General features: G+C 39.9%; 1 protein-coding gene across 1 annotated transcript in view; it reads right to left on the reverse strand.

The window, feature by feature from the left end:
- Positions 1 to 14875, reverse strand: part of YWHAG (tyrosine 3-monooxygenase/tryptophan 5-monooxygenase activation protein gamma) — a 30178-nt gene extending 15303 nt beyond the window's left edge. Inside the window, exon 1 of the mRNA XM_081336869.1 lies at positions 14424 to 14875. Within this exon, the coding sequence (XP_081192995.1) occupies positions 14424 to 14510 (87 nt within the window). The 5' untranslated portion in view covers positions 14511 to 14875. The remainder of the gene's footprint in view (positions 1 to 14423) is intronic.
- Positions 14876 to 15075: the final 200 nt, after the last annotated feature.

Below are 15075 nucleotides of genomic sequence, written 5' to 3' on the forward strand. Positions count from 1 at the left end.
TTATTTTTTTTACAAATATCCTCTCTTGTGCCTTTGTGGTTGTAGGAATGGAGTCTGCCATTTCTGCTTGCCTAATCCTTTCATGTTATAAGAAATTCAGCAACCAATTCTAGGTGTTGCATCATTATAGTATAACATCATTGGCTTTACAATACAGGGTTTATAATTAACCTTATGATCCCAATTTTTAACTAAAAAGTGGATATAATTATTTCAAACGTTTGAATTTAGTATAACATCAACTTTAATGCAATTGGAAAATTTCCTAAACTTTAAAATTTGAAAAATTATTTTAAGGAATCCAATATGGCATGTCCATCCAATGCAATGGAAGCAAACCGTGCAACATTCCTATCATTCAAACACTACCAGCTAAGGGGAACTTATTCATACAAAATCTTTGCAATGCCATGGGACCAAAGGAGATGCATTTTTCACCCTGCTGAAATAACTCTGCTTTTAGGCTATACTGAAATCACAGGAAGTAAATTAATTCTCCAAGAGAGGATTTTGCAAAAGCTCCAAAGACTTATTATTGAAGTGGAACACTTATTAACAAAGAATGATTTGGCACCATGTTGTACACGTTTATCCATATATTCTATTTATAAATTCTTATCAGCTTTAGTAAAAATATAAACAAGTAGCTATGGGTCAAACCCCTTCATGGATTACTGCCTTGTCGTGGCGAAGGGGCTTGCGTAATTCAATGAAGCTATGAGCTATGCCGTGCAGGGCCACCCAAGACAGACAGGTCATAGCAGAGAGTTCTGACAAAACGTGATCCACTGGAGAAGGAAATGGCAACCTACTCCAGTATCTTTGCCATGAAAACCCTATGGACAGTACCAAAAGGCAAAACGATATGACGCTGGAAGATGAGCCCCTCACGTCGGAAGGCGTCCAATATGCTACTGGGGAAGAGCAAAGGGCTAGTACTAGTAGCGCCAGAAAGAATGAAGCGACTGGGCCAAAGCCGAAAGGACGCTGAGCTGTGGATATGTCTGGTGGTGAAAGGAAAGTCCGATGCTGTAAAGTTTTTTTCCCCTTGGAACATGGAATGTAAGATCCATGAATCAAGGAAAGCTGGACGTGGTCAAACAAGAGATGACAAGACTGAACATGGACATCTTAGATATCAGCGAACTAAAATGGACAGGAATGGGTGAATTTAATTCAGATGACCATCAGGTATACTACTGTGGGCAAGAATCCCTCAGAAGAAATGGAGTAGCCATCATAGTCAATAAAAGAGTAGGAAAAGCAATACTGGGATACAATCCCCAAAATGACAGAATGATCTCAGTTCGAATCCAAGGCAAACCATTCAATATCACAGTAGTGCAAGTCTATGCCCCTACCACCGGTGCTGAAGAGGATGAAATTGACCAGTTCTATGAAGCCCTACAGCACCTTATAGAACTAACACCAAAAAATGATGTCCTTATCATCATGGGGGATTGGAATGCTAAAGTAGGAAGCCAAAAGATAACCGGAATGACAGGCAAGTTTGGCCTTGGAGTACAAAATGAAGCAGGGCACAGGCTGATAGAATTTTGTCAAGAGAATACGATGGTCATAGCAAACACTCTTTTCCAACAACCCAAGAGACGGCTTTACACATGGACATCTCTAGACGGTCAACACAGAAATCAGATTGACTATGTGCTCTGCAGCCAAAGAAGCTCTATACAGTCAGTAAAAACAAGAACAGGAGCTGACTGTGGCTCAGACCATGAGCTTCTTGTTGCAAAGTTTAGGCTTAAACTGAAAAAAGTAGGGAAAAGCGCTAGGCCAGTCAGGTATGAATTAAATCATATCCCTGTTGAATATACAGTAGAGGTGACAAATAGATTTAAGGAATTAGATCTGATAGACAGGGTGCCTGAAAAACTATGGACAGAGGTTCGCAACATTGTACAAGAGGTAGCAACCAAAACCATCCCAAAGAAAAAGAAATGCAAGAAAGCAAAATGGTTGTCTGAGGAATCTTTGCAAATAGCTGAGGAAAGGAGGGAAGCGAAAGGCAAGGGAGAAAAAGAAAGATACGCCCAATTGAATGCAGAATTCCAGAGAATAGCTAGAAGAGAGAAGAATGCCTTCTTAAATGAACAGTGCAAAGAAATAGAAGAAAACAATAGAATAGGGAGGACCAGAGATCTTTTCAAGAAAATTGGAGTGATGAAGGGAACGTTCAATGCAAAAATGGGCATGATAAAGGACCAAAACGGCAGGGACCTAACAGAGGCAGAAGAGATTAAGAAGAGATGGCAAAATTACACAGAAGAACTATACAATAATGAGCTTAACATCCCTGATAATCACAATGAGGTGGTCACTGATTTCGAGCCAGACATCCTAGAATGTGAAGTGAAGTGGGCCTTAGGAAAGCTGAGCAACAACAAAGCTAGTGGAGGTGACAGTATTGTAGCTGAGCTATTCAAAATCTTAAAAGACAATGCAGTAAAAGTGCTACACTCAATTTGCCAGCAAATTTGGAAAACTCAACAGTGGCCACAGGATTGGAAAAGATCAGTTTACATTCCAATTCCAAAGAAAGGCAGTGCCAAAGAATGTTCAAACTATCGCACCATTGCACTCATTTCTCATGCTAGTAAAGTTATGCTTAAAATTCTACAAGCTAGACTCCAGCAGTATGTGGATCGAGAACTACCAGAAGTACAGGCAGGATTTCGAAGAGGCAGAGGAACTAGAGATCAAATTGCCAACATACGCTGGATCATGGAGAAAGCTAGGGAGTTCCAGAAAAACATCTACTTCTGCTTCATTGACTATGCTAAAGCCTTTGATTGTGTGGATCATAACAAACTGTGGCAAGTCCTTAAAGAGATGGGAGTACCAGACCATCTTACAGGTATTTGTCTCTTGAGAAACCTATATGTGGGCCAAGAAGCAACAGTGAGAACTGGACACGGAACCACTGATTGGTTCAAAATTGGGAAAGGAGTCCAGCAAGGCTGTATACTGTCACCTTGCCTATTTAACTTATATGCAGAGCACATCAAGAGAAAGGCAGGGTTAGATGAATCAAAAGTTGGAATTAAGATTGCTGGAAGAAATATCAACAACCTAAGATATGCAGATGATACCACTCTAATGGCAGAAAGTGAAGAGGAACTGAAGAGTCTCTTGTTGCAAGTGAAGAAGGAGTGCAAAAGTTGGGTTGAAACTAAACATTAAGAAAACCAAGATCATGGCATCCGGCCCTCTCAATTCCTGGCAAAAAGATGGGGAAGAAATGGAGGTAGTGACAGATTTTATTTTCCTGGGCTCCAAGATCACTGCAGATGGGGACTGTAGCCAAGAAATTAAAAGACGCTTGCTCCTCGGGAGGAAAGCCATGGCAATTCTAGACAGCACACTAAAAAGCAGAGACATCACCCTGTCAACAAAAGTGCGTATAGTCAAGGCTACGGTCTTCCCAGTTGCAATGTATGGCAGTGAAAGTTGGACCATAAAAAAGGCTGAGCGCCAAAGAATTGAGGCCTTTGAACTCTGATGCTGGAGAAGACTCCTGCGAGTCCCTTGGACTGCAAGGCGATCAAGCCGGTCCCTTGGACTGCAAGGAGATCAACCCTGACTGCTCTTTAGAAGGTCAGATCCTGAAGCTAAAACTCAAAATACTTTGGCCACCTAATGAGAAGGAAGGACTCACTGGAGAAGAGCCTAATGTTGGGAAAGATTGAGGGCAATAGAAGGGGACGACAGAGAATGAGGTGGCTGGATGGAGTTACTGAAGCAGTAGGCGTGAGCTTAAATGGACTCCAGAAGATGGTAGAGGACAGGAAAGCCTGGAAGAATGTTGTCCATGGGGTCGCGATGGGTCGGACACGACTTCGCAACTAACAACAACAATGGGTCAAAAACTAACTTTTTTCATATCTTGTAATGCAGCCCAAATACTAACGTAGACTATGAACACTAAGAACATTGTAATATGAATTAGTTGCATAGGAACACACGTTTCGCAAGCACTGAAGAGAAAGATGTGCTGTGATGGAAAAGAGGTAAAGATGAAATGTAGCAACATATTCTGTTCAAGTTGTAACCTACGCAGTACTGTTGCTATGGAGACAAAAGGGGAATATTCCCCACCAAAGTTCTCACAATTAGTGACCTAAAATATTTGCAACTGATGAATATTTGCCTAGTAATTGACTAGCTGTGAGCAAATCTGAGCCTTAAAAACTAATCTGTATCTCCATAACTAGGCAAATTTCAGATATCTGCACTTAATTCAATACCACTGCAGCTGCCTCAGTCAGCTGGTCAAAAAGATTGTCATTACCTAAACTGACATGGCCACATTTGAAAAATATCACTCCCAGAATACAAGCCAATTCTGAAAGCCATTTATTATTTTGATAGCAGGTTCTATCATTTACATGACTATGCATCAGTAAACAATGAGTCTACAATCTAAGTTCTTACTATTTTTTTAAAAATAAAACACATGAAAACATGTTAGATAAATGTTCCATTACCACTCACATGAGCATAGCTTTCTGTTGGATGAAGATTTAACAATATGCCAAATTCACATTTGGGAACTTAGTTCTGCCTAGTTGAAAATGTCTATTGCATATAATAGTGGGATTTGAGTGACATGCTCAAACTGAAACAGGTATGTTTTAGTTCATATATGGAACAAAACATTTTATTCCAGATAATGTACAAAATTTAATTTTGTCAGGTAAAAAGAGCCTTGGTGGAGCAGTGGGCTAATGCCTCCTTAAGTAACACCAGCTGCCTGCAATTAGTGCAGGTTCGCATCCCACCAGGCTCAAGGTTGACTCAGCCTTCCATCCTTCCGAGGTAGGTAAAATGAGGACCCAGATTGTTGGGGGCAATTAAGCTGACTTTGTAATAATGCTGCTTGGGGGGGATGTGAAAGCCCTAATAAGCAGGCATATACATAGAATGAAGGCTACTGCTAAGCTTGTAAGCCACCCTGAGTCTTCGGAGAAGGGCGGGATATAAATGGAATTTTTTTAAAAAAGTAAAAAATGGAAAAAAGCCAATGCTGAGGTTTTGCAGATGATGGTGTGTGCAACAACAGCAACAGTAAGTTAGATGAGCAGCTGAATGGCACTAGGAAAATTAGGGTGGGACGGCCAGAGAAATGTATCACACATAGGGACTTTACTGGCAACTAATGGGCAGGGAAGGGAAAAGAGATAAGGCAATTCACATTAGCCTTGCCTACTTACTCCATAATTCAGGGATATTATTTTGGTTGAAGCCTGAAACAACCGAATTGTTGTTTTGCTATTTTGTTTCTGCTGATGCAACTTCTAGAAAGCAATGATTTGTTCAGGTTTTGTAACAAGATAAGGTTTCCATTTTGTTCACATCCCTACAGCACATTAAAAACCACACTCTTACATTGCTGCAATGTCATCAGGAAAAAAGGAAAAGATGTAAATTGAAGAAAGTCCTGGAAGTAAGGTTTTCTTCCATTAAAAAAATCCTAAATCATACAGGTTCTAGGGAGCAAGTCTAAAGCTGTGACATCTCTCACTTTCTGGCAGGCATATAGCAATTATGTACAAGTCAGCTTATTCACCTTAAAAATCCTGAGTTAACATACTGACAGAAGACACTTGTTTCTTCCTTTTGAAATTTTTAGAGGATGGCAAAATAGCAGAACATTAACTGTTACAATATATGACAATAAAGGTTATCTTATCTTATACATAAATGTAGGCAAAAATTGAGTTTCCCTAGCTTCACGTCTGAAATGTGGATGACCTATTATCTTAAAACTGGAATACCACAATATTACACATCTGCAACACAGGTACAGATTCCTGAAGGGTACAAGTATGAAAAAAACTGATCTTATTTATAATTGACTACCATAAATAGGATTCTCTATGACAAGTGCCAGCAATAGATTAGATACAATTATATAGCCACAGCATCATACTGGGTAAAAAGGCCCATTTCAACTGATCTTGTACAATATAATTTTAAGCTATTTCTCCCATCAAATGGAACACCTGTCCCCACTCTAAAAAAAACAACAGTATGTTATTAATCTTTACAAACAAGAAAGCAATTAGAAAATTAAGTATTTAATCCTATATTTTTGCAACTAATTCATATTACAATGTTCTTAGTGTTCATAGTCTACGTTAGTATTTGGGCTGCATTACAAGATGTGAAAAAAGTTAGTTTTTGACCCGTTGTTGTTGTTAGTTGCGAAGTCGTGTCTGACCCATCGCGACCCCATGGACAACATTCCTCCAGGCTTTCCTGTCCTCTACCATCTTCTGGAGTCCATTTAAGCTCACGCCTACTGCTTCAGTAACTCCATCCAGCCACCTCATTCTCTGTCGTCCCCTTCTTCTATTGCCCTCAATCTTCCCAGCATTAGGCTCTTCTCCAGTGAGTCCTTCCTTCTCATTAGGTGGCCAAAGTATTTGAGTTTTAGCTTCAGGATCTGGCCTTCTAAAGAGCAGTCAGGGTTGATCTCCTCTAGGATTGTCCGGTTTGATCGCCTTGCAATCCAAGGGACTTGCAGGAGTCTTCTCCAGCACCATAGTTCAAAGGCCTCAATTGTTTGGCGCTCAGATTTTTTTATGGTCCAACTTTCACTGCCATACATTGCAACTGAGAAGACCATAGCCTTGACTATGCCAATTTTGTTGGCAGGGTGATGTCTCTGCTTTTTAGTGTGCTGTCTAGAATTGCCATGGCTTTCCTCCCGAGGAGCAAGCATCTTTTAATTTTTTGGCTACAGTCCCCATCTGCAGTGATCTTGGAGCCCAGGAAAATAAAATTGTCACTACCTCCATTTCTTCCCCATCTATTTGCCAGGAATTGAGAGGGCCGGATGCCATGATCTTGGTTTTCTTAATGTTAAGTTTCAACCCAACTTTTGCACTCTCCTTCTTCACCCGCAAGAAGAGACTCTTTAGTTCTTCTTCACTTTCTGCCATTAGAGTGGTATCATCTGCATATCTTAGGTTGTTGATATTTCTCACGGCAATCTTAATTCCAACTTTTGATTCATCTAGTCCTGCCTTTCTCATGAAGTGCTCTGCATATAAGTTGAACAGGCAGGGCGACGGTATACTGCCTTGCCGGACTCCTTTCCCAATTTTGAACCAATCAGTGGTTCCGTGTCCAGTTCTCACTGTTGCTTCTTGACCCGCATATAGGTTTCTCAAGAGACAAATAAGATGGTCTGGTACTCCCATCTCTTTAAGAACAAGTTTGTTGTGATCCACACAATCAAAGGCTTTAGCATAGTCAATGAAGCAGAAGTAGCTGTTTTTCTGGAACTCCCTAGCTTTCTCCATGATCCAGCGTATGTTGGCAATTTGATCTCTAGTTCCTCTGCCTTTTCGAAATCCTTCCTGTACTTCTGGTAGTTCTTGATCCACATACTGCTGGATTCTAGCTTATAGGATTTTAAGCATAACTTTACTAGCATGTGAAATGAGTGCAATGCTGCGATAGTCTGAACATTCTTTGGCACTGCTTTTCTTTGGAATTGGAATGTAAACTGATCTTTTCCAATCCTGTGGCCACTGTTGAGTTTTCCAAATTTTCTGGCAAATTGAGTGTAGCACTTTTACTGCATCGTCTTTTAAGATTTTGAATAGCTCAGCTGGAATACTGTCACTTCCACTAGCTTTGTTGTTGCTCAGGTTTCCTAAGGCCCACTTCACTTCACATTCTAGGATGTCTAGCTCGAGGTCAGTGACCTCATTGTGGTTATCAGGGACGTTAAGCTCATTCTTGTATAGTTCTTATGTGTAATTTTGCCACCTCTTCTTAATCTCTTCTGCCTCTGTTAGGTCCCTGCCATTTTGGTCCTTTATCATGCCCATTTTTACATGAAATGTTCCCTTCATCTCTCCAATTTTCTTGAAGAGATCTCTGGTCCTTCCTATTGTTTTCTTCTATTTCTTTGCACTGTTCATTTAAGAAGGCATTCTTCTCTCTTCTAGCTATTCTCTGGAATTCTGCATTCAATTGGGCGTATCTTTCTTTTTCTCCCTTGCCTTTCGCTTCCCTCCTTTCCTCAGCTATTTACAAAACTTCCACAGACAACCATTTTGCTTTCTTGCATTTCTTTTTCTTTGGGATGGTTTTAGTTGCTGCATCTTGTACAATGTTGCGAACCTCCATCCATAGTTCTTCAGGCACTCTATCGGATCTAATTCCTTAAATCTATTTGTCACCTCTACTGTATATTCAACAGGGATATGATTTATTTCATACCTGAATGGCCTAGTGCTTTTCCGTACTTTCTTCAGTTTAAGCCTAAATTTTGCAATGAGAAGCTCATGGTCTGAGCCAGCTCCTGGTCTTGTTTTTACTGACTGTATAGAGCTTCTCCATCTTTGGCTGCAGAGCACATAGTCAATCTGATTTCTGTGTTGACCGTCTAGAGATGTCCATGTGTAAAGCCGTCTCTTGGGTTGTTGGAAAAGAGTGTTTGCTATGACCATCGTATTCTCTTGACAAAATTCTATCAGCCTGTGCCCTGCTTCATTTTGTACTCCAAGGCCAAACTTGCTTGTTATTCCGGTTATCTTTTGGTTTCCTACTTTAGCATTCCAATCCCCCATGATGATAAGGACATCATTTTTTGGTGTTAGTTCTATAAGGTGCTGTAGGGCTTCATAGAACCGGTCAATTTCATCCTCTTTAGAACTGGTGGTTGGGGCACAGACCTGGACTACTGTGATATTGAATGGTTTGCCTTGGATTCGAACTGAGATCATTCTATCATTTTGGGGATTGTATCCCAGTATTGCTTTTCCTATTCTTTTATCGACTATGAAGGCTACCCCATTTCTTCTGAGGGATTCTTGCCCGCAGTAGTATACCTGATGGTCATCTGAATTAAATTCACCCATTCCTGTCCATTTTAGTTTGCTGATTCCTAAGATGTCGATGTTCAGTCTTGTCATCTCTTGTTTGACCACGTCCAGCTTTCCTTGATTTATGGATTTTATATTCCATGTTCCTATGGAGAAAAAATCTTTACAGCATCGGACTTTCCTTTCACCACCAGACACATCCACAGCTCAGCGTCCTTTCGGCTTTGGCCCAGTCGCTTAATTCTTTCTGGCACTACTAGCACTAGCCTTCTGCTCTTCCCCAGTAGCATACTGAACGCCTTCCAACCTGAGGGGCTCATCTTCCAGCGTCATATCTTTTTGCCTTTTGGTACTGTCCATGGGGTTTTCATGGCAAAGATACTGGAGTAGGTTGCCATTTCCTTCTCCAGTGGATCATGTTTTGTCAGAACTCTCTGACCTGTCCGTCTTGGGTGGCCCTGCACGGCATAGCTCATAGCTTCATTGAATTACGCAAGCCCCTTCGCCACAACAAGGCAGTAATCCACGAAGGGGTAATCCTATATACTTACCTGAAACTGGAAGGAAATGTCCTAGCTCAATAAAGATTAGTTCTGAGCAAAATAGGTAGGATTGTATTATAACTTAACAACTGTTTATATTTAAGGCAACTAACACTAATTAATGGTTTAATAGCATACAGCACACAATTATTCTAAAAAAATACCCAAATGCAAAGTATCATGCCACACTAAAAAGCAGAATAACCACATTGTGTTTAATTCCTTAGATCCAAAACCTCTCAGATATGTGCCCTTGCTTAGCTTTTAAAAAGACAGCTCAATAATTAATCTAATGCCTTTTGAAAAGCCATATAAAAGTCCATTTGATTTTGCAATGTGCTTTTTCATCAGTTTACATCTTCTAACATTATCTATTGTGCATTAACTCAATGATAGACAATCTGGAGTTAAATCTCAAAGTCCATCACTATTTGCTTTTTTCATATGGAAACATTACGTGGCCAAGTAGACAGCCAATGAGCCACCCACATACACACTATCTGATGGATTTGGAGTCAGGTAAAAATGATGGAGGAATATTATCTCTTGCTCCGCAAGTTCTGTAACAGCTGACTACCTCCATATCTTTTAATTAAATTTAACTGTTTTCAATTCAGAAGCTATCTCACCACGAAAATTATCATTATGACAATATCTAAATACTAATCAAACAGTTAAAGCTCACCATTTACTATGTACTGGTTCCTGAGCTAACAGAAACACTGTAGTTGCAAAGGGCAGATTTCTAATCTATCTTTGTACAGTGATAGCCTTTTCAGTAAATAGTACATTAAAGGTCACCTGTAACATCACACTGTGCCCTAATGCTATTATTAAATTTTGGACCCTTAGATACAGAGAAACAGTCAAAAATGGTTACAAGGCACTTCCCATTCTAAAGAGAAACAGAAAATTGTTAGCAGCTTTTCCATAAATGTTCACGATAACTGTGTAATAATGCCTTGTTAAACACATATCAGGTGATTTAAGTTTTGTTAAGAACATTTAATGCTGATTTAAGTTTTCAAGTTTCAGAAAGCCCAATAATTACAGGTAGATGCTAAAATAAAATCATACTATTTAACTTACCATGTCCTTCTACATGAAATCTGAATTAATTCAAAATAATAAAGATGAAGTAGATAAATCAGGGGTCCAAAGGTGTTGCATAAAAATATCCAGGCACTATGCAGCTCCTATGAACTGAGAATTGGCAAGCACTTTTATCTTAAAACTGATTGTAAGAGGGCTCCATCTTTGTTATAAATAATGGTTACTGATGTAGACATCCTATAGTAAGCTATTGGGTAACAGCTATGAATTTGATCTATGAGAGTTCCATGTTGAACCATTCATTTCAGAGATGCTGTCAGCACATCCTGTTGGACTTTACCTGCTGGAGTCTTCTCATTTCAACAATGCACTATTGTCTTCATATCCTGCTTAGTCTTGCTATCCATCATGAGAACCAGAATGCTAGCCATTGATCTGATGTAGACCACTTTTACACTTAATAGTTTAATAATGTTGGCATGTGTCCATTGCCAAGTTTCTCTTTAGTCAGTCTTCAATGTACTCTACTACAGGTATCTAAGTTTATTAGGTTAAGAGATAAATCACAAGCGGCATTTAGGATGCAGTTTAAAACATTGTATTTGGTTGTAGATACCATTTTAATTGTAATTTTATTTCTACATTATCTGAAACAAAATGCTCTATGTGCAATCAGTCACCACCTGGGTGCACTGCAGCCTCTATTGTTATGTGACATCATTGCCTTACAATGGGAAATCAGTGAGGGGTCATAAGTCTTGCACACAGCTGGAATGGGATAGGGTGATGTGAGATATGGCTATTAGGTCTGTAATATCATTTCTGTAATAGCTCAATTTTTTGTCTTAGCCTTAATAGAGGGCAACAAGCAGGGACTTTCAAAGATTTAGATGCTAACTGTTGAAGAAATTCTGTAACAGTGGGATACTGTGTGTAAGAGATTATATTTCCATTATTTTACACAAAGTAGACCATACAAAATTGTTGTAATACTTAAGGAAATCATAGGAAACACAAAAGAAATTTGGAAAGCTACTGGAGAAATCAGGCATCAAATCAGAAAATATAATGCATATGTTGTGAAACCCAGGACTGAAGACTTGCATTCAGCTGCTCTAAGTGAGATTAGTCTGTATGCACTGATTGGCATCAAGCCACATTGCAGAAATGGGCTGCCCAATATTAACAGAGAACTGCTATGCCACATATAGATCTCCATCTCATTTATATTACTAGCTGAATCTTCCTCTGTTCTGAGAAAAGCTATGGCAGTTCCATTTCCTTGACAAACACAAGGTTAGGACAAAATGGTGCAATAAGATAAAAGAGCAGCATCCTAGGCAGACTGCGACAATTCCAATCTAGATCAGTATTCGCTATTCATCAGTGAGAGGCCATGCTGGCTTCTCTTAAAGGCTCAGACCTGACTAACAAGGCAAATATAAAGAACTGTTCTCCCCTTTAAAGCAACCCCTCCCTCCCTCTCTCCACCCAGTCTAGCCTCTCTGCAATATGACAAATGCAGAATCTTCTGGAATGACTTGATACTGCCTCCCACGATTGCTTTGTTTGCAAGATCAGATCAAAAATTTCTTTTTTATTTATTGGATTGTAAAAAAATGAAATAAACTCGTTTATAGTATTTAAGAGCTCTGTTCCACAATGACCCATTAACTGTACTAAAATCAATTCATTTTAGCTTAATTCTGAACAAATCTTCAAATAAACAATTCTGAAAAGACAGCCTATATAAAGATGAAGATTATACCACAAAACAAAAGAACTCTCATCAGAAGCTTAAGAAAAGGATGCATTGTAATGGAATAAAAAATATCCCAAGAAAGAAATTAGGTATTAATTAATGTACAAAGATAATTTTCAATTGGCAATTCTCCCTATATATTATCCAAATCCCCTCCAAATAGTGCTGGATAGAAAACAGAGGTATTTAAATATTTGCAGTTCAAAATAAGAATATGGTTTTACTGATCAAAATCATAATCTTAGCTCACGGGATGAGTTGGTTGCCAATTGTGGGTGGGGCTGCTTGTGGGAGTTAGGGGGTGGGCATACTAGGTGAATTACTGGGAAAGACTACTAGGGAGTGGCACCGCCCAAGCACTAGAAGAGGGGGAGCAAAAGGGGAAAAAAGACAGAACATCTATGCCACTACTTATGTCCTCTCAAGAAAACATTACTCATATTTCTGCAATATGGTGATACAAAGGGAGGGGGAAGCAGTATAGTTTATCCTCAAAGTACTGAAACATAAGTAGCACACAATCCCCCCACCTTCTCTTTTCCTCCAAATGCAGAAAAGACACTACTTTAACTAGGCCCAATGATGAGGCAAAACAGAACAGTTTCATCAGTATACCCAGGAACAAGCAAAAATTGTAGGGGAAGATTACAACTAACATTATAATGTAACTGTTAAAACATGAAGGTTCACGGCAATTGCTGCCTGTAACACACCAACAACTTTATGGAGCAAGGGAAAAAAAACCCTAACTTAAATTCAGAACAGCATTTGAAAATGCTTGTTTAGAGGAACCAAGTACTATTTAATTATTTCCAAAAAAAATCACATTTCTCTAAAATGGAGTAATTAGCCTTTGAACTGCCAAAGATTGCATTGCATAATATGACTACAGTAAAGGCAGAGTATTCCATTTTTTTCTTGAAGGGAAGAGATAAAATTTCTCCAGTATGGAGGAGACAATACTTGGGAGAGGTATTCCCTCCAGAAAACAAAAAGAAAAAAAAATCCCTTCTTTGCATAAAAACAGAAATAATGGGAAATTTCAGTCCAAGAATATGCTCCCTTTCCAGCAGAGAAAGGAACATGGTTCTCTCCTTCCCACTCTTAAGCAGGGTGGGGCATTTGCTCTGGAAGTTTGTAAGAAATAAGATTCTTGTCCTCATTTAACCACTACTGGTATTAGTAATGTGCTATTTCAAATACTTTATAAAGATACACAAAACACACCTACAGGAGAAAGTAAGGTTGCATGCACCAGAAGACATTTAGATGCAATGAGATGTTAATGAGATCTGACCCAAGGCAGAATAATTTCCTTTAGACACGTGCAGGAAGAAAGGAGCTCTTTTTCTCTAGGCGTGGCAGAGTCAGGAAGAGAAGAAAGCAGTCTCTGCTCCTTGAAGCCATTTCCATTATTAAAAAGTGAGATTAAGAAATTACAGTACCTCAGCTCCAAAGTATTTTCTATATGGGACAAGAATGTGTGTGTATACATACATACATACATATATATATACACACACACAAAGACTGCATAGAAAGTTGTGTAGAAAATCTTAAACGTATCTCTATCATACATTTCTTCCAAATAACTGTCAATCCCCCTTCTGCCCTCCAAAAAGAACGATGATTCATCATGAGGACATTTCCTACAGCCACAATAGCAAGTGGGCTTCAAAGTGAAACACATTCATAAATTAGAGTGAAGGAATACTGTATTAACACCATTTTAAAGAACTGTTTTTTCCTATTCCTCTTGGGGAGAAGACAGGTGATAAAATGCAAAGCTTTTCTCGTCAAACTTTCCTTTCGTTTGAATAGTGTATTTTCTCCCCATCCTCATTAGAAAAACTTTCTCCCCCCAAAAAAAAAACCCCTATCCAAGTTATTAATGGGTCCAAGGAAGAGCAAAATAACTCTGTTATTTGCTTTCTGCATACTGTAATTATTTCCCCTTTATCATTTATTTCATCAGAGCGTCAGCCTAATTTCCTCACACAAATGAAAGAGCTAGGGAAAACCTACTGCCAATTTTAAAAATTATTTCTCCTCATGTATGTTGGGAAAGAAAAGTGGAAATTATTTTCCCTCCTACTTCAGAGAAAAATCTCCAGACAAAAGCCCCCAAGGATAATTTCCCTTCAAAAATAAGCGATGGGAGGGCCCTTTTATTGCCACTACGGAGGGCAGAAAAGGGCGACTTACGTTCTTCATGGCAGCCGCCATGTCATCGTATCTCTCGGCTTGCTCTGCCAGCCGGGCTTTCTGCACCAGCTGCTCGCGGTCGACCATCTTTACGGGATTTTTCAGAGGCTAGGAGGTTTTGCTTCTTTAAATATTTTTGTTCTGCTCCCGACCGAGGCTAGAGAGAGAGAAACTGAAGAGGAGAGAGAGAGAAACACAGAAACAAAACCAAAAAAAAAGCCAGAGGGCAGGCGATTGGTTGGTTGGTCGGCCGGCCGGCCGAAGCGGGGTCGCGTGCGAGGCAGGCGGTTCAACGGCTTTCCTTCCCAGAGCGCGAGACAACTCGCCTCTTTCCCCCTTCACGCTCGCGCCGCTACTGCTCTTACGGCAGCGGCGATGGAGAAGGCGGCAGCAGTAGTAGCAGTGGCGGCTGCACCCAAGAGATATACGCATGCGCCTCTTTGCCTCTCGGGGATCCTCTTGCCCCGCCAAGGCCCTCCTCTTTTCTCCTGCCCCCGCCTCTTTTAAAGCCACGCCTCCTTAGCCAAGGAAAAAGAGAGGGAATTGCGCACGGGCGCCAAAACTGCACACAACGGCCGGGGCTTCTCTAAGATGACGCAACCATGAAAAGCACCATGGGAGTTGTAGTTTGAGGGAGGATGTGATCAGAGAG

This window comes from Vipera berus, assembly GCF_964194415.1.
Source record: "Vipera berus genome assembly, chromosome: 1".
NCBI lineage: Eukaryota > Metazoa > Chordata > Lepidosauria > Squamata > Viperidae > Vipera > Vipera berus.